The sequence below is a fragment of the Oryx dammah genome, unplaced genomic scaffold (assembly GCF_014754425.2).
Source record: "Oryx dammah isolate SB20612 unplaced genomic scaffold, SCBI_Odam_1.1 HiC_scaffold_13, whole genome shotgun sequence".
Taxonomy (NCBI): Eukaryota; Metazoa; Chordata; class Mammalia; order Artiodactyla; family Bovidae; genus Oryx; species Oryx dammah.
Genome location: NW_024070197.1, coordinates 59,400,722 through 59,419,625, shown reverse-complemented (window position 1 = coordinate 59,419,625; position 18,904 = coordinate 59,400,722). Strand labels below are relative to the sequence as shown.

The window sequence follows — 18,904 nt, the reverse complement described above, 5'->3', positions numbered from 1 at the left end:
GGGGGCCCTGCTGGACAGTCTTGAAGTTCACAGAGTCCAGACCATGGGAAGGAAACCACCGCCAAGCAACCCAGACTTTTCGACTTGCAAGGAACAACAGCAGCAGAAACGAAACGGGAGAGCCTGCAGATTTAAAAGGGCCTGAAGGTATATGTTTTTTCAAATGGCACAAGATAAATCGCTGGTGCCTGGGGATGTACAGTTAGGTGAAAAACAAAAGAAATACGAGCAAGTGAAGGCTCTAAAAGTCGGGATGCTGTGGTGACATCTGGAGAAGGGGAGGGAGTTGGCCCTCTGACAGAGCACGGGGAGAGGCTTTGGGGACGCCCAGCAAAGTTCTGTGTCTTCACCTGCGTGCTTACAAACTGGACATGTGTGGCTGTCTGTGCGTGTGTTTTATTTTATAATTTTTAAAAAAAGTTTAAAAAGAAAAACTTAAGGGTGTTACTACCTGTCTTAGCTTGGGTAGGTGTGTCCTTCAATTCATGTCCTTCCCTGAACCTTGCAACATGAGTGTGGAGCTAGGCTCACTGCAGATGTATTTCAACACAGCTGAGCTGCAGAGGGTTGAGTTCAGAGGAGATCATCCTGGAATAGGCTAAGCCCTTAATCTAATATGAGCTGTCCTTATAAGAAGAAGAGAGACACAGAAACACAGAAAGGAAGGGCACGTGATGACGGAGGCAGAGATTGGAATGCTGTGGCTGCAAGCCAAGGACAGCAAGCATTGTCAGCAACCCCCAGAAGCCAGGAGAGAAGCTAGAAAAAAGATTCTTCCTCGGAGCCTTTGCTAGGAAGCCACCTTCTGACACCTTGATTTCAGGCCTTTAGCTTTCCTGAAGCTTTCTTCACGCGCTGAGCAGAAAGCAAGTTGTTTGATGTTCACACAGGTGTGCAGAATCAAAGCTGAGATAATTCATTCTCAGTTGCCCTAGAACGAGAAGGGCTGTAACTGTGACTCTCTGCTACTTTCCTACATTTAAGCCAAGTGCCAAACATGTCCTATCCAGATATTAAAACATGGTACACCAGACCCCACCCCTCGCAGAGAGATCTTAGCCCTCCTGGGGAGGGACTGGTCTTTCTTATTTCTCGCTGTGAGTCAGTCAAGCCCAGAGCCTCAGCTGTGGTGGGCAGTGGATATTTGTTACATGAAGCACCATTTAGGTCAAGAGTCTAAAACATCAGAGCCCCAGGATCGCCCAGAGTGGCGTGCCTCTGCATTCTCAACAAACAGGTCTACGCTGAAGCCAACACACTTTTCTAAAAATGTGTTTTAACTGGAGGATAGTTGCTTTACAATATCGTGTTGGTTTCTGCCGTGCATCAACATGAGTCAGCCACAGGTATATACATGTCCCCTCCTCCCTCTGGAACCTCCCTCGCACCTCCCACCCCACCCCACCCCTCTAGGTTGTCACAGAGCGCAGGGTTTGAGCTCCCTGTGTCGTAACAGCAAATTCCCACTGGCTCTCGTTTCTACACGTGGTAAAGTGCATGTTTCCATGCTACTCCATCAATCTGGCCCCCGCTCCTGCACCCACTGTGTCCACAAGCCTGTTCTCTGTCTGCTTCTCCCTTGCTGCCCTGCAAATAGGCTCATCACTGCTGACCCCACCGATACAGGTTGTCTTCCGTCCACAGTTTATGAACACCTGACCTAACCAATGAGTGTTTTGAGGTCAGAGGCCACGCAGCACCCGCCGTGTGCCACAGTCTCTTCCTAGTCCTGACGATGGAGCAGAAACCAGTCTCTGGTGGCAAGTCCCTGGCCACGGTGTGCTGTGCTACTGTGCGGAGGCAGGCGTCTGCCCTCGGATGGGAGGTGTGGAGAGCGGACTGAGACCTCACACCGGCTCAGCTAGAGCTGGTTCTTTCCCTCCAGGGGACATTTGGCCAGTGCCTGGGGACATTTTCCTTTGTCACACTGGGCGTGCTACTGGCATCTAGTGAGTAGAGCTCAGAGACGCTGCTAAATGTTCTGTGATACACAGGACAGCCCCCGCAACCGAGAATTCTCTGACTCCAAAAGTCGGTGCTTCCTAGGCTGAGAAACTCTTCAAGAGAGAGTGGAATTAAGTGTTACAACCCAGGGGCAACAGGGTGCGTGTGGAAGTGCAGAGGAAATATCACACCCTACCCATGACCGCTCCTCCCCACCTCCTGCCTCCTCCCGGCTTCACACACTCAGCAACAGTGCACCAAGCCCTGGGGGTTCACAGGGCTCGGTTTGAAGCTGACATCGTCACAACCTACAGCTTGGCTTGGGACAAGCCGCGTCACCTTGCCAAACCTCAGTGTGATCTCAGCTCTCCTCCGCAAGCAACAGGGGCGCCAGGAGAAAAGAGAGGCTATTTGTACGTACCCTTGATTGGCAGTCTGACAAGCTCCCGCTCACCTCCCAGGGATCAGGCGTAGAAAGTGCTCTGCTTGGTGAAGCGCCCGCTGAGCGTTTGTCACATGCCTGCTGCTGTGATGAGAGCGAGCATCCTCCCCCAGAGCCCCAGGGGGATGCACCGCCACTGCCTTGCCGTTGACAGTTACCTGAGTTTTAGATTTGGCTCTTGCCCTGAGACTCTCGCCTTCTCCTGGTGCAACTTGAGGGCAGGTTATATTACTGCAGTCCAGAGCCTGAAACCTTCTTTGCCTTCCTCTTAGTGCAGGATCCACAAGATCCTCTTCAAAGTAGTGGAGGATCAGCTTTCTACCGGAGTGCTTTGCTTGCAAATGCCTCTTATACAAACACAATCACTCTTTTATTTCTACTCCTTGAATCCTACAGTGCCCAGACTAGTTGTCCCAGGCGTATCTGCCTCTGTTGGCCACTGCTCATTTTGCACCCTGGACATCCTAACCCTTATCTAAATGACGGCCATGTCTAGATGACACAGTCAATGTTCTCTCAGTTCCCTTAGGTACAAAAATGCTCCCCAAACAGCCTGCAAACAAGCCCTTTCTCTGGAAATCTAAGGAAAGGTCACCTCTGCCTTCTAAACTGTAGTTTCCTAAATGTCAGCAGCTCTGGCCATCATCCCTTTGGAAAGACAAGAACTTTCAAGATTTTGAAGGGTCTTTGGCCTCCTTTTAGTTCTAACCCTTTCCCATAACTTCCACATTACACTGTTCCAGGGGAAATCCTTCAGGTGTCATGGAACGGAAAACCTTCAGGTGTCATTATCCATCAGGGAATGAATAAAACTAGTATTATCTGGAGGCAAGGGGATGACATTATTAGTGAGGAACTAGAGTCCTCCACGGAGAAGGCAATGGCACCCCACTCCAGTACTCTTGCCTGGAAAATCCCATGGATGGAGGAGCCTGGCGGGCCGCAGTCCACGGGGTCGCTAAGAGTCGGACACAACTGAGCGACTTCACTTTCACTTTTCACTTTCATGCATTGGAGAAGGAAATGGCAACCCACTCCAGTGTTCTTGCCTGGACAATCCCAGGGACGGGGGAGCCTCATGGGCTGCCGTCTATGGGGTCACACAGAGTCAGACATGACTGAAGCAACTTAGCAGCAGCAGCATCAGAGTCCTCCAAGCAGGAATAAGAGTTACTCTCCCTGGCTGGAGGATTTTGCTAAAGGATTTGAAGCACGAATCCGTTGACATGATATTCTATAAGTTCTACCACTGTTGTGTGGGATTTCAGGAGTGGCGGGAGCTCAAGCAATGAGCTCCCATTTGCAGCAGACTTGAGAGTCTTAATTCAAGAGGATTTTCAAAGCATCATCACCAGCATCGCCCTCAGAGTTGTGGTGGCTGTCAATGACTCATCCTCGGAGTAGAGCAATATTTCCTTAAACTCTTAATATTTTATGTCCTTCTCCTTGGCTGAGTGACAAACTTCTACCTGACCTTCAAGTCTGTCTGTAAGTTCATTCCTGCCAAGAGTTTCCCCCGATTCATCTCCTTCTCCTAACCCCAATTGCTTCCTCTTCTGTGCCCATCACACTTCAGACAGCTCTCTTACAGATTGTACTGCAGATATTTTTTTTTTCTGCAGGGAACAAGAATCATTTCATTTGTTTTTTGTTTTTTTTTAACCCTCCCCCCAGACCTCACTTATATGTTGCAATAAGCATCCTTGAAGTGTCCAGCTTAATTCTACTCCACCATCCAAATGTGACACCGGGAGATTGTTAAAGAAAATCAAAGAAATGTTGGAGGCAATTCACTAGATTTTTTTTTTCATCTTTTGCTTTAGTTCAAAATACAATTGGACTAGAATATACAGTGCGGCTTGATTATGGGTTGTAGATTTCTGCAGACCAATTCTGGCTTTCAACTCAACGTTTACTTCATTTGAACTCCTCATCAATGTCATCTAGGTTCCCCAGGAAAAAAGGACCAGTTGCTTCATCTGATTCTACTGCCTTGCTGTTTTTTCTCCCCTCTTCCTCACTCTCCAAATATCCTGTCCCTCTTCTAAGCCGGTGCTCCTACCAATGGCCCTTTAAAAATCTTCTTGGACCAGCCACACTATTTTGTGGCCAAGCAGACACTTCTTTTGAAATGACAACTTACTGTCTTACTTCTTTTAACAGTATTTGGCTTCCGTGCGGTGCCAGAACTAGAATGGGGCAAGGTAGGTGACCAGGGTGCAAAATTTAAGGAAGCACTCACTCTTGGGTGCTAAACCACCACTCAAATGACCTTGGGAGTGAACACCCCCTTAAATGCCCCGCCCTAACCCACGCCTTGCATCATTGCACAGATCCATTTGCATCTAATCCCAACATGAACTGTGTTTTTTTCTCAAGCTTCCCAGTGGGTCAGTCCATGATTCTGGACATTTTACTTTTTCAGTCACTCTTCCACATGGGTCAAAATCTCAGGGCTCACTCACTTCAGATCCTCACAGCTTCTCGACAGAACATAAGCCCCAGATTTCAAGTCTACCTGCAACGAATGTGTTACTTTTCCACACCCACTTTGGATTTTAAGCAATCATCCATTCCCCCCAAAGATGAATGTCATTAATAGGAGTCATCTTCCAAATACGAATTGGGTAGATGTGCTTCTTAATTAGAGTATTACTCATTTCTTCTTTTCCAAACCTTTTAATTTATCATCGAATAGACACAGTGATCCATGGAATAATCCATCTTAATTTTTTTCCTCTTTTAGATGGCTAGGCTTATTACTATTCATAGCACAAGCCAAATGTTTTGGTTATTAAGTGGTATCATTTGTACTCTAATGAATTTGTGCCTTTCACAACATTGAAAAGGAAATGAAATATTGTGAAACATTAAATGAGACCCCAAACAAAGATGGAGCATCATTAACTCTCATTGCTCAAACATGAAGGAGCTGACCACTCTGAAAATGACTGGAGGGTGTAGGTCTGTCTGAGCTGCACTGGGCAACCGCACCCTGGCAGGCTCTGGAACGGAGTGCCAACACCCCCAGCCAGCTTCCCCAGCATCTTGCCCCATGCTCACTTTTGTTCTCTGTCCTCCTGTCCCTGGCCTCTTTGCAGTCTCTCCTTTCATACTTGGCCCCCTCTTCTTGCGATGGTCCTCTCTCCCTTCTTTTCCTAGTCATGTTCTCCTCATCCTTTAAAACCCAGCTCAACTGTCCCTTCTTCTTCAGAGTTTTCCATGATCTGCCTAACCAGGTCAGTTCCCCTATCCACGTTCTCTTAACACCATCTCAGAATTACCCAGTGGCAAGGCTACATTTATTTGACTCATTTTGATTAAGTCTGTGTCTCTGTAAGACCATGAGCTTCATGATGGCTAGGATCTTGTGGGTTTGCTCATCATCATTTTCCACAACCTCCAGAAAACCACTTCTCCTATATCCGTTGCAGGAGGAAATAAGAATGACCACAGCTAGTCTTCTTCTGTGAACACAGTCTGAGCCAATCACATTTTCCCCAGGGGTCATGCGTGAACACCAACTTGAATGCTGCAGGACTTGGTTGAAACGCAAACTGGGGGTACGCGATCAACTCTGATGGGTTGTCCCCCAGTGGGGTGAAATAAACGATTTTTAGATCATGAAACTCTTCTTATGACGATTAGCCTGTTTAGTAAGTTAAACTGTGATTCCTTCTGGACAGAGAGAGTGTGTCTGTTTCGACCACTGCTCTGCACACAGCTCCTGGAAAAGGGCTTGGGCACTGTTGCATGAGTGACGGACCGAATGAACAGGCGGACGGAATAACATATCAAGAAGACAGGGAGCAAAGAGGTGACGCAGCTTGCTGGAATGATGTTGCTGAGTCAAAGCGGAGCCTGGGAAGTGGGGATATCACCCCTGCCTCCTGCCACCATCCACATGGGCTGGAGAATCCAGCTGCTGAGACCAGCTCTGGCCAGCCCACAGCTGGGATCCTGGCTGCAGTCAGTCCCTCTCTCCCGCAGCTGGCAGGGGTGTGTCAGACCGGGCGCGGGGGCCATGCCCTGATTGTGAGCAGACTGCACTGGGCCACCCCGGCAGCCACCAAGCAGGCCGCCTGGGCCGGGGGCTCTGGGATGTGGCACGGACCAGACGGAAACCTCTGGGCCGGCTCAGCCACGTGATGTCTTACTCTCCCCACAAGTCGACTCCCTTGTTCGTTCATTCATTCACTCTGGAAGCTGTCATATGCCAGATGCTCCTTTGCACTGGGATCCCTGAGGTTGGTGCTATTGTCCTGCCAGCCAGGCTGCACTCTCCAATACGGCAGATGTGAGCAACTGGAGCGTAGCTGGCCTGAACTGAGACATGCTCTAAGAGTAAAATACACCCTGGATTCCAAACACTTAATATTTCATCCATAGCTTTTATTATATTGAGCATACATTGAAATGATAATATTTCAGGTAAATAATAGATAATAAGGTTATAGATATAAGGTATATAATATAATAGATAATAATCTGGTTAAAGATAATATATTATTAAAATGAATCTCAGCAGCTTCTTTTTACACTTCTAATTGGATCTAACTGGGGCTTCCTAGGTGGTGCTAGTGGTAAAGAACCCAACAAAACCCAAAAAAACCTCCTGCCAAAAAAAAGCAGGAGGCATGAGATGTGGGCTCGATCCCTGGGTCAGGAAGATCCCCTGGAGGATCCGCTCCAGTATTCCTACCTGGAGAATCCCATGGACAGAGGAGCCTGGCAGGCTACAGTCCATAGGGTCACAAAGAGTTAGACACGACTGAGCAACTAACATTTTCACTTTCACAGGCAGAAATGTAGAAATAGGTGAAATTAATTTTAATCATGTTTTCCTTTACCCAGGATATTTAAAAGGCTATTGTTTCGATATTTTTAAATTAAGGATTTTAATTGGAGGCTCATTGCTTTACAATATTGTGGTGGTTTTTGCCATACGTCGACACGAATCAGCCACGGGCACACATGTGTCCCCCGTCCTGAGCCCCCCACCGCCCTCCCCACCCATCCCTCTGTGCTGTCCCAGAGCACTGGCTTCGGTGCCCTGCTCCATGCACTGAACGTGCCTGGCCGCCTCCTGACATGAAGCAGAGCCTGCACCCCTTTTCATTACGATGAAATCACTGAAGTGCGCTGTGCATGTCACACCCCCAGCACATCACAGCTGGGACGGCTGTGCTTCAAGTGTTCAGTGTCGCGGGCAGCCAGTGGTCACTGTAACAGGCTGTGCCACACCGGCTGGATGTTCCTCCTGAATGCAGTAGGGAGAGATCCAAGCAGAGGCGTGCTTTAGGACAAGCTCCCTGGCAGCCGCAGGGGGGTCAGCAGCTTTCTGAATGTTGCCACTTCCATCTTCTGGGCACTGTCGCCCATGCAGGTGCTTCAGCTCATCAACTGGCAACTTGGGAGCAACATCTCTCTTTGCAGATTTTATCTTTTGATGACGTCGTTGGAGGAAAGTTTTGAGGTGCACACAGCAGAGACCCACCTGCTCTGGTTTTTCCAGAGTCCTAGAAAGGGCAAGCTGCACTCTCAATTCCCACGTGGTTCCCCCACCATTCAGATGATGACTTGTCACAGACCCCTTCGATTTTTCATCTTTGGGTTTCTCCTCTGTTGAAACTCTGATGCCTGCCTATGGTCACCTAAGAGGCTTGAGGTGCAGATAAAATGAAGCAACATGTGTAAAATGCCTCACGCTGTGCTTCGTAAAGAATTGATCAAAAAACAGTATTGAGTTTCTTTCCTTCTGAGAGCTGTCATAAAAGAGTCTTGCCACCCCCAAGAGCAGCCCAGGAGGACTGTAAACTCAAACAGCATGACTGGGGATCAGATTCCTAATCCTTCCTCCATCCCCCATGTACGGAACTTCAAGGCATCAGTTCATTTCAGAAAGAAATGTACAAAAAATATGCAGATTAGAGCCAGCCCGGCAGGGAGCTCTTTTCCTAGCACCACAATCAGCTTTTCTGCCTCCCTGGGCTCTACCTTATTGGAGAAGCAGTTTAAAACCCGTTCCTAATCTCCAAGGAGTTTCCAGGTGTTTAATAACTTGCCTGGGTAATAAACAACTGAATTCTGGGAAACCATTATGTGAGCATCAAAGGAAGCAGCAGGTTCTGGGCAGAACTGGGGAAAAGCATTGGTTTTTGAAGTCTGACAAATCTGAGTCGGAAACACGATTCTGTCTCCCATAGCCATGTAACCTTTGGACAAATTGCTTATGTCAGCACCAAGGTAGTGATCTGTAGAATGGGATAATATGTATCTTGCAAGGGAAGAATTACACATTCGAGGTAACAATGTATTAATTATCTGTGGCTGCATGACAAATTATCCCTGACTTGCTGCTGCTGCTGCTGAGTCGCTTCAGTCGTGTCCGACTCTGTGCAACCCCATAGACGGCAGCCCACCAGGCTCCCCCGTCCCTGGGATTCTCCAGGCAAGAACACTGGAGTGGGCTGCCATTTCCTTCTCCAGTGCATGAAAGTGAAAAGTGAAAGTGAAGTCGCTCAGTCGTGTCCGACTCTTGGCGACCCCATGGACTGCAGCCCACCAGGCTCCTCCATCCATGGGATTTTCCAGGCAAGAGGACTGGAGTGGGGTGCCATTGCCTTCTCCAATCCCTAAGACTTACTGACTTAAAATAACTTCATGATCTCCGCTCCTGTGGGTGAGGACTCTGGGCAGGGCTTAGCTGGGTCCTCCGGCTGCAGTCAAGTTGTCAGCCAAGGCTGTGGCCTCATTTCAAGGCTGGACTGAGGCAGGATCTGCTTCCAAGCCCTCTCATTGGCTGTTGGCAGGATCCAGAGCCTGGGGGGTTTTTGGATGGAGCGTATCAGTTTCTCATTGGCTGTTGGCTGGAGTTCTCCCTCCATTCCTTGCCACGGTGAGGGGCGGGGGCGGAGGGGGGGGCGCTCTCCATAGAGCAGCTCACAACATGACAATTTGTATCATCAGAACAAGAAAGCGAGAAGAGTCAGAGAAAGAGACAGACTGCAAGACAGAAGTCAGTCTTTTATAACCTAATCAGGAAGGGACATCCCATCATTTTTGCTATATTCAGTTTGTTAGAAGCTGGTTGCTGGGTCCAGCTCACATTTAATGGTGAGGGTGAGGGGGTTGTGGGGATACACACGGAGGTGAGTCCCAGGAGGGGGTTGGGAGCAGTTTTAGAAGCTGCCTGCCACAATACTTAAAGATTCTTAGTAAACAGTAGCTGTCAGCACCAAAATATGAAAGCACTTGGAAAGCAATGTTCATCACAGAAATAGGAGAAACCTCCTGGATTATGTATCAGGGACAGGGAACTCAGCAATCAATGATGCTATCAGTCTACAAAAGAGGACGATTCTAACCAGCGCTTCCTTGTCCGAAGAACGCATTTAAAGATACATTGAATTTATAATGAACACTGGTTTGACAACAGGTTACCAGATAACAGGATTTGGACATTAGAACTGAAAGGAGCCTACTTCCCGTACATAATGTTTTATATTTAAATCTCTTTCTAATTACTGTAGGGTGCCCATGTTTTTATGGAGATGTAAAGTTATGCACCTGGATTTTCTCATTTAACTGTATTATAAAGGCATTTAATCTTACTGCACAGTCTTTATAACTAGCACTTTAACAGCCACAAAACATTTCCAATCAGTAGATATATGTCAGAACTTCGATTTACTTGACCATTCCCTTATTCTGTAACATATAAGTTGCTCCAATGTTTTGCCATTGAAAGCAATTGAGTATCTTTTCTGTGGTAATTTTTTCCCCATAATTTGAATTGTGTCTTTAGGACAAAAGTCCCAGAGAAGCAATTAGAATATGCACCTTTTAATGGCTCTGTCAAGTTTTCATTCAAACGGGAAGCTGGCTTTGGTTTTTCTATAAGCAAACACTGCTCCATAAACCCCAGACTGAGTTCCTCAAAGGCAGAGAGACACCCTAATTTATTTAAAAAAAAATTTTTTTTAAGATATGGCACCTCGCCTATAAGAAACAATTAGTGAATATTTGTGGATTGAATGAATGCATAAACAAATTTGTTTAAAACTGAAACTTCAGGAAAAATATTTTAACTAGATCTGTTTCTTTAAAAAAAAAAAATCCAGAGATGTTGCATTCCCATTTAGATTTTACTAAGAGATGTGGAGGATTTATCCACACCAAGCTTGGTGTTGTTACAATTTCCTTCCTTTATTTCATCCCCACAGCACCCCCGAGTATTCATTTTCCACACTGCAACCATGAAATGCTGGAAGTCTCCATCACACTCCATCCACACCTGCCTTTGCAAAGGGGGCCCCAGGAGGCGTCTGTGTGCTTGTCTGACAAGCCCTCATCGTTTGAGGAGAAACAGGAAGTCCCCTCACTGGGGAAAATGCTAGTTCTGGAGAAGTCTCCACTTGGGTGGGAAAAATGTTCCTGAATGTAGTTCAACCTGGGTCATGGGCCATTTCAGCCAAACTGCGAATCAGATTATGTAACATTTGAGTAAGCTGGGGACAAATGACCCTAGAAAAATAATCTTATAATTTTATCGGTCAAAATTTGCTCTGGCTAATGGGCCCTGACACTTTCTGCAGCATGTAACTCTTGTTAATGGGCCCTGACACTTTCTGCAGCATGTAACTCTTGGAACTCCACAGGCCTTTCCTCCCCAAGTTCTTTTTTTTTTTTAAAGAAATGTTCCTCTTTTCATTTCTGGAGCTATCACTCTCATTTTTTAAGACCGAGGAAACCAAACTGCTTGCATAACAACAGAGTGTGAGTGACAACCAGAATTTAAGTTGGGAACCATAGTCGGTTGAGCTGCTAAGCCTGGACTGCAGCTCCCCCTGGTGGACAGCGAGTGGTTTGGCTTGTCCAGGCCCTCTTGTCACCTGGATGGCATCGCCAACTCGGTGGGCATGCGTCTGAGTAAACCCCGGCAGTTGGTGATGGACAGGGAGGCCTGGCGTGCTGCAGTCCACGGGGTCGCAGAATCGGACACGACCGAGCGACTGAACCGAACTGAACTGAACGTCACGACTCACCTCACCAGCGCTTTGTCTCCCTGTCTCCCAGGTGAAGGAGGCCATGCAGCGGATCCACGACCGAGGGAACATCGGCAAGTTAATTCTGGACGTAGAAAAGACCCCTACTCCACTGGTGAGTCAAAGGGGAGGCGTCTGTTCGCTGCGGCAGGAGAGGGTTTTCAGAGGCAGGCACACGTGGGGTGGGGGAGAGCTCTCAGCTTTCAGCTCTCTCTCAGCTCTCTGCTGGGGCTGGTGGGGGAGACCCCAGGTAATCGAGTGAGGGGTTAGTCACAGACGGGATGAACGCCAATAAGGAAAGGAGAAGGCTTTGGCGAGAACATTTCCAGAGCCATCCGAGGGCAGACGGGAGAGGACAGAAACCACAGCCCGTGCCTGTTACCCGAGCTCACTCTTGGCTACAGGTGGGAGGAGTTCCTGGTAAAGGTTCATAAACTCACATTCGATCCCCAACAGAGTGATGCCACCTGCCTCCGAGCTACCTCCTGCTAGCCCCAGGGCTTTTGTTTTCTCTTGCCAGGACCACACCCTTACATGTGGGGACCACCCCCCCACACACAGCCTGTCCCTCAGGAGTGAAGCATGTCACACACACATCCCAGACCCTCTTGCAAGGGTCTCTTGAGGGGCTCTGCAGTGTGGCGGTCAACACGCAGACCGCCCCCAGGCTGCATGGATCCTGAGCCCTGCTCTGAACCCCTGCATGACCTGGGCAGTCGTCGTCACTCTGGCTTCAGCTCCACTGTCTGTAAAGTGGATCTGAATATGCCCTCATAAGTCAGTTACAATGACATGCATAAAACTTTGTCTCATACAGACTAAATTCTAGGAAAGATTTAACCAAGAACATACTCGGGAAGATTTTTGGTTTGTTTTCTCACATGTTTAGCTTTGGAGCTGCATCAGTGGTTGATAAAAGACGAACTAAAATCCTGGCATGTGTGGTCCAATGTGTATGCTTTAAAACCTGTTTCCTTGCTTTTGTAACCAGAATGTGGTTTGGGTATGATGGCCATTTCACACAAGGAAGGACAGTTTTGTGAGAGGATATTTTACAACATGGAAGTGACTGGTAACAACCTGGATATAACTTTTAAAATGCTTTCTAAGTCCCAGGACTGGGCCAGCAAGTGTTTGGAGGCAGATAAGGGGTCACGGTTAGGCTAGAATCGCAGGTCTTCTGTGCACCTGTGTTTTGTTTTTTAAACCCGTGACTGAGTCTATTTCAGTCCCATCAGAGGAGGGCATCTAGTGCCCGGCTGGACCGCTTATTGCTCTCAAGCACCGGAGTTGTTCCTGGCTTCCTGCCCGTCCATTATACCTGAGGTCCTGCTGGGTGGTGGGGCTGGTAGGAAGGCCTGCTTGGCTACAGGTGGGTTCTCAACAGGACAGGAGCTGCAAAGCCACCTTTCCAAGTAAAAGCCCAGGCCAGCCGTGGCAGGTGTCGCCGTCCTCGTTGCTGGAGCTCAGGGGGGCTTTCACCCCTGGGACCTGAGCTGACGGCAGATGGGCACCTCAGACCTGTGGCACGGGGAGCATCTCTTGGCGGGAGGGGCCCGTCCCTCCTGGATGGAGAGGAGGCTTGAAAGAGAGGCAGCCAGTGGCGAGGGTATTTCTAGGGAGAGCAAACAGCACAGGGTCTGGGCTCTGTGGGGCTGCATCACTGCCCCACAGCATGTGTGTGTGTCGGGGGGTGCAGCAAGGGGCTCCCAGGGGCACACTCTCCTGGCAGAACGGCCACCGTCAGAGCTCAGGGGGCGTCAAGGGCCCTGAGTCTGCCCCACTGAACCCACTGCAGGGTGCACACCTGCCACTTGAAACCATCTGGGCTACAAGGCGTGGGGGCAGCAGGCTGGCCGAAGGTGTGGAAGCAGACGTGCCTGCAAGCGCCGGGAACATCTGTTCTGCGGGGGCCTTCTCCTGATGGGGACGGGCGAGCACAGCGGGGCTCCGTCTCAGCAGCCTAGATGGAGCTGCTGCCTACACACCCTGCGGCGTCAGACGGCGCCCCTGCCCCAGGCCTGGCGTCTGCCCCGGCCCCAGAGAGGGCTGGCAACCTTCTCTGTAGCCTGCTGACCTCCGCTGCCTCACACTTCCCGCTTACACGTCACCTGAGTCTCCCTTTGCACAGCTGCAAAACTGCCAGCAATAGTTATTGCTATGGCTACCACTTCATGGCTGTTGAGAAGAGAAAAAGCGGGGTGACGGACATGAGGCGCCTGGCATGGTGGTGAATGTGGAGCACGTATTAATAAGGGAGAGCTCTAACCATTGTGTGCTTGCTGTTCTGAAATGTGCACTGCCTTCCTGAGTGTGTCAGGCTCTGTGCTAGCTGCAGAAGAGAAAACAGAAGAAAGCAGGAGCCTGGGTCATCTGCCCTGTCACTTGCAGTTCCCACAGCGGGGCAGGGTGTCCTCTGTCCACAAGCCATGTGTATAAATGGGACACGATAGCCATGGATCCGGGCCACAGAGGAGCACGCACTACAGGGTGACGGTTCCCATTAGAGAAGTCTGGGGAGGCTTCCTTGAGGAGGCGGGCTGCGTGCTAAAGGAGAAGCAGGCATTGCGCGGGCAGGAGGGTGGAGGGGTGGAGCTCAGGGAGAAGGCCCTGCATTTGTCAGTGGTAGAGAGAGAAAGGCCAGCTCCAGGTTAGACCACGAGGGAGGGGGTGGTGCTGAGAGTCAGAGGCCAGTCCCTGTTTCTGTTGGATTACAGATGGCCAACGACAGCACAGAGACGAGCGAGGCGGGCGAAGAGGAGGAGGACCACGAGGGAGACAGCGAGAACAAGGAGAGGATGCCCTTCATCCAGTAGCCCGTGGCCCAGCAGGAGGACGGAGGGATGCTTTGGGAGAAGAGGATCCAGCTGAGAAAACCCTCCTGTGCCCCAGTGAACCAATGCTGTAGTCCAGCGCGTGTTGTGTTTATCTGCTGTCAGCCGAGCGAAAAAAAAGCTGTTGATCACTGTTGTTTTTGAAATTAAGTGCCAAGCCCATATCACACAGTATTACGTCCCTCCCCCATCTGTGTATTTTACACTCTGCCCTCTTCTCTGTTTCAAAACCATCCATCTTTGGGTCCTTCTCGACAGTTCTAGAACAGCCTTGCAAATCGATACGAGCCCACAGGTCCGTCGCTTAGGAGGCCAGACGTGGGCAAAGACGAGTTTGGGTTGAAAGGTGTTATCACAGAACACCCTCCAGATCGGAGAATTCTTCGGGCCAGTGATCCTTTTTGCTGCCAGCCGCCCATGCTTCCGAGAGGAGCACTTGCCGGTTTGGCCGGCAGAAAGAGGGTAGGCCGGGAGATGTTTTCACGAGCCCATTAACTGTAGGATCTCCCCAAGTCGTATTCTCCTTCCTCCCACTGAAGAGGCAACCTCTTCACCTTCATTCAGGTGTTTCATGGTCAAAAGGTTGGAAGACCCTCCTCCCACCCTCTGATGCTCGATCCCTTTACCTGTTCTTAACCACAAAGGGGAAGAGATGTGCATTTTTCAGGACAGAAGATGGGTCAACAGCAAAGTGTGAGGACCAGCCACAGGGATTCCTCCTCTGAAACCCCATCACGAGAGCAAAATCCTCTCACTGCTGTATAGATTCCATTTTAAGAAAATGCCCCAGGTGCAGGACTATTTCAAAGTCATTCCTGAGACCTGCCTCTGTTTGCACACTTGCCATGGCATTACCCTTCTTGTTATTTTCATTTCCAGGTACTGGATAACCACCTTTACCGTAGATTCCCCTTCTTCCCCAGGGAAGACCCCCTTCTTGAGTCCTATCTGGGGGGAAAAAAATCAATGAGTATCTTTTTTTCTTGCCAAAGCATGTTCCTACATGTAACAAACTCTAGTGATACAAAAGGTTGATGTTTATTATCTGATGCCAAATGTGCGTTCCTCTCCTCTGAAATAAAAAAATCATGGTGCAGACTCTTTGCAAGACCCTGCTTTTCAGAAATCAGGGACCAAACTACTTGATCGCACACCCTTGTTGAAACTTCCAGCTCCCAAGTTCCTAAGGAGCCCACCCCTAGCCCCACCCCACTTGACATGGCTTGAGGTGAACAATTTCTCTGGAGGAAGAGAGAGTCAGTGAATCCACGGAGGTGGGGGGTGGGGGGTCCTCATCACCTTCTCCCAGTCCTGTTGCCTTAAGGGGTCGATTCCATCACTAGCAAACCAAGCTGGGGACACAGGAGCCCACACGATTAGCACCTCCAACTCACCTGCATTCTGCAAGACACCAGAGGGCGCCCACATTCCCGATCTCTCCACCACTGAGCCTTAGGGTAGAACCCACTCTTTCCTCGAGTGATGGCAATGAACGCATCTCAGCAATTACCTGTTTTATTCCCTAAGTCCCTTTGTAACAAATGTCACCTCCCTGAACATGTGCTTTTTCTCCCCCTATCTTAAGTTTATGATGATGACTTATTTATGCCAAATATTTATCTGAAAGAAGTGTCTCCTCATTGTGTGTACGTGTAAGCTATGAAGATGAGAAAGGGTGATGCCATCTGATGAGCAAAGGGACACGTGTATCTCAAAAGAAGACGCCAACATCAGCTTCTCTCGCTACCCCAGGACACGCCAGTATTCCAGGTCTTGGCCACTTTAGAAAGATAACATAGAGGTTGTGTTTCCCCCTCTGCCAACACTTTTGCTAAATGCTCTGCTCCTGGTCATGTTTCTGCCATAACCAAGTGTTCCATGAGGTCTTAAGAAGAGCAGCTACCCAAGTGACATTCCTGGTGAGCTAGACAGAAATGGCATTTGCATGGGCTCGGGGAGCAGACACCCGTGAGCCTCCCAGGTCTCTTCTCTGGCTGGGGAAACAGAACTGTCCGTTCAGAAGCCAAATGCCCTTTGCTATGTCCAGCGGATTAGCATGAAAAGACCTTCTTCCCCAAGTCTGTGTTTTCAACTTTAATCACAAATTGTGCTGGTGAGTTAAAGAAAACCCTTTTGTCTCCGTGGAATACAGAAGGAGAAGAGAAAACTAGTGTTTGACCAATAAGATCAACTAATGCCGTGAAGACCGGGGCGGGGTGGGGGGCGGAAATTAAAGTATCAGAATTAACCGTTTAACACTCTTGTTCGAAGCATCTTTGCCGCCACGTGGTTGTTTTCCTGAAGGAAGTGTACAGAATGTCTCAGGTTGCCTTAAAGGAACTGTGCAGGCTCCTCCATAATGTCAGCTTGATACGAGGGAACTGAAGCATTGTCTAATGTATCTGTGGCTTTAGAGCTTTCGTTATATTGTGCCTACCAAGCAAATCATGTTTACATTAAAAATACAAATAAAAGTATTCAGCATAGCATAACCTTGCCTGGCATCGGTTATTCTACATACATAGTTGTTGCAAAAACAGTCCTGCTATTAAAACACAAGGCACCAGTGGCTAAAAAAGAAAATACATATATATATAAAAAAAACATGTCTGAGAAGAATCCTCTGATGAGGGAACTAAAGGCTACATAGAAAAAATAGGAGTTGAGATGAGACAAGCCTTTAAAGAGGCTTCTCTGGTGGCTCAGATGGCAGAGGACCTGCCTGCCATGCAGGAGACTGGGGTTCAACCCCTGGGTCAGAAAGACCCCCTGGAGAAGGGAACAGCAACCCATTCCAGTATTCTTTCCTGGAGAATCCAGTCCATGGAGTTGCAAAAAGTCAGACACGACTGAGCAACTGAGCGACTAAGCACAAGCTTTGAAAAAAGGCATTTAGCTTCCCTCATGCTGAGGATATATACATAGACACACGCACACGCACACACACACACACAACTTGTATATATATGTATACATAAATAACTCTCTTACCCTCCCAACAACCTTAAGAAGTGCAGTCCATCGCTATGCCCATTTTACAGGTGAAAAAACTGAAGACAGGTTTTGCACTAAGATCACACAGCTAGGAAGTGGTGGAGCCAGGATTTAAAGCCACAGTAGAATCCTTGCCCTTACCTGCCCCATATGCTTCCTGGCTTAAATAAGCGGTAACATACAATGCGCTTCAGGTTACCGTCCCTTCTCACTAGAAACTCTTCAGGGATTCCCTTTCCTCTGACTTCAAGGATACATTTGGCAATTTGTTTTGTTTTGCAGCAAATAATATGCACATCAAGAAGCATTTTTTTGGTCCAGCCTATGATCCAAGTGTACAGTGAAGTGCTATTTTAAACCTCACTCATCGCAACCATTTTCCTTTTCATGATCAAATCAATATCCTCCAGGTTATCAAAGAGATGCACAGAAGTGAATCTCCAAGGGCAAAGGTTTTGTGAAGGAGGAATTCATGATTAGAGAGGCTTCTTCCTTCCTTCTTGGTAGGAAGCCCAAAATATTGGAGCTAGGTCGCGTGTTGATAAAATGCCACATACATAAACTTGAGTTAACAAGGCAGAAAAGTTAGTCACATTGTACGTGGAAGTCTTACAAGATCCGTGTGCAAAGGACTTTCTCATTCTGTTCTCACTTAATGCTCCTGTACTCCGTGTAAGGCTCATGGCCTCGCATAGCCAGCGCTGGTGTGCCGTCACAGGGAAACCCAGTTCAGCAAAAAACCGCAACATAAACTAGAACCCAAGTTTTCACTTGCAAATCTGAGAGTCGGGAGCAGGACCTGTAGCTGGGAACAAAACTCTTTTCAGCCACGTGGACGAAGGTAGACCAGAAACAGAGGCAAAACTTTCACATGCCATTTGGGGCAGAGGAAAACATCTGTGCAAAAGCAAGGAGGTGGGATCACTGAAGGGCACTTTGGCAGGATGGGGAACAGAACCCTGCAGCTGAAATACATGGTCCCCTGTGTGGGGCTGGAGTGCAGCTGGAGAAAGGCATGAGGCAAAGTCCAAACAGGGCACGGAGGTCTTTGAATGCCAAATGAATAATCCTGGATTTCCAGGGGAGGGAACAAGGGTGTGCAGTGGGGTGACATGAAAGCCTGGGGGTGTGGGAGGTGATTACAAAGGGTAAATGTGGGGTTCAGTGGGAGGAGGGATAGGAGATAAGCCTAAAGGTGATCCAGAGGTAGAGAGCAAGCCCATTGATTTCTTTGCCCTGGTTTGGGTCCTCCAAAATCAGACACTGAAACAAGGATTTGAAAGTCAGCAAACTTTCTGGGAGATGACCCCAAGAAGCACAGGTTGGGGAAGAGGGGATATAAGACTGGAAGAGGAGAAACCACTTCGGGTGCGTCTGTGAGCAAGTGACTACTGGAGGAGACCTACAGCTAACTCACCTGGGGAAGAGGATGTATTTCTCCATTAACTTCCAAGTATCCCTGGATGAGTGCAACTCCTAACAAGTGTGTTGATTCCTTGATGCTCTTCCATCTTGGACAACAGGTCTAGAGGAAGGGCAGAAATGGACACCAAGGGATTTCCCTGGCGGCCCGGTGCCTAAGACTCCTTCCTCCCAAGGCAGAGGACCTGCATTCAACCCTTGGTCAGGGAACCAGATCCCAC

General features: G+C 48.6%; 1 protein-coding gene across 1 annotated transcript in view; it reads left to right on the top strand.

The window, feature by feature from the left end:
• VAT1L (vesicle amine transport 1 like) overlaps nucleotides 1–16,756 on the top strand; it is a 206,753-nt gene extending 189,997 nt beyond the window's left edge. Inside the window, exons 8-9 of the mRNA XM_040253483.1 lie at nucleotides 11,465–11,548; nucleotides 14,151–16,756. Of these exons, the coding sequence (XP_040109417.1) occupies nucleotides 11,465–11,548; nucleotides 14,151–14,249 (183 nt within the window). The 3' untranslated portion in view covers nucleotides 14,250–16,756. The remainder of the gene's footprint in view (nucleotides 1–11,464; nucleotides 11,549–14,150) is intronic.
• The last annotated feature ends 2,148 nt before the right edge of the window (nucleotides 16,757–18,904 follow it).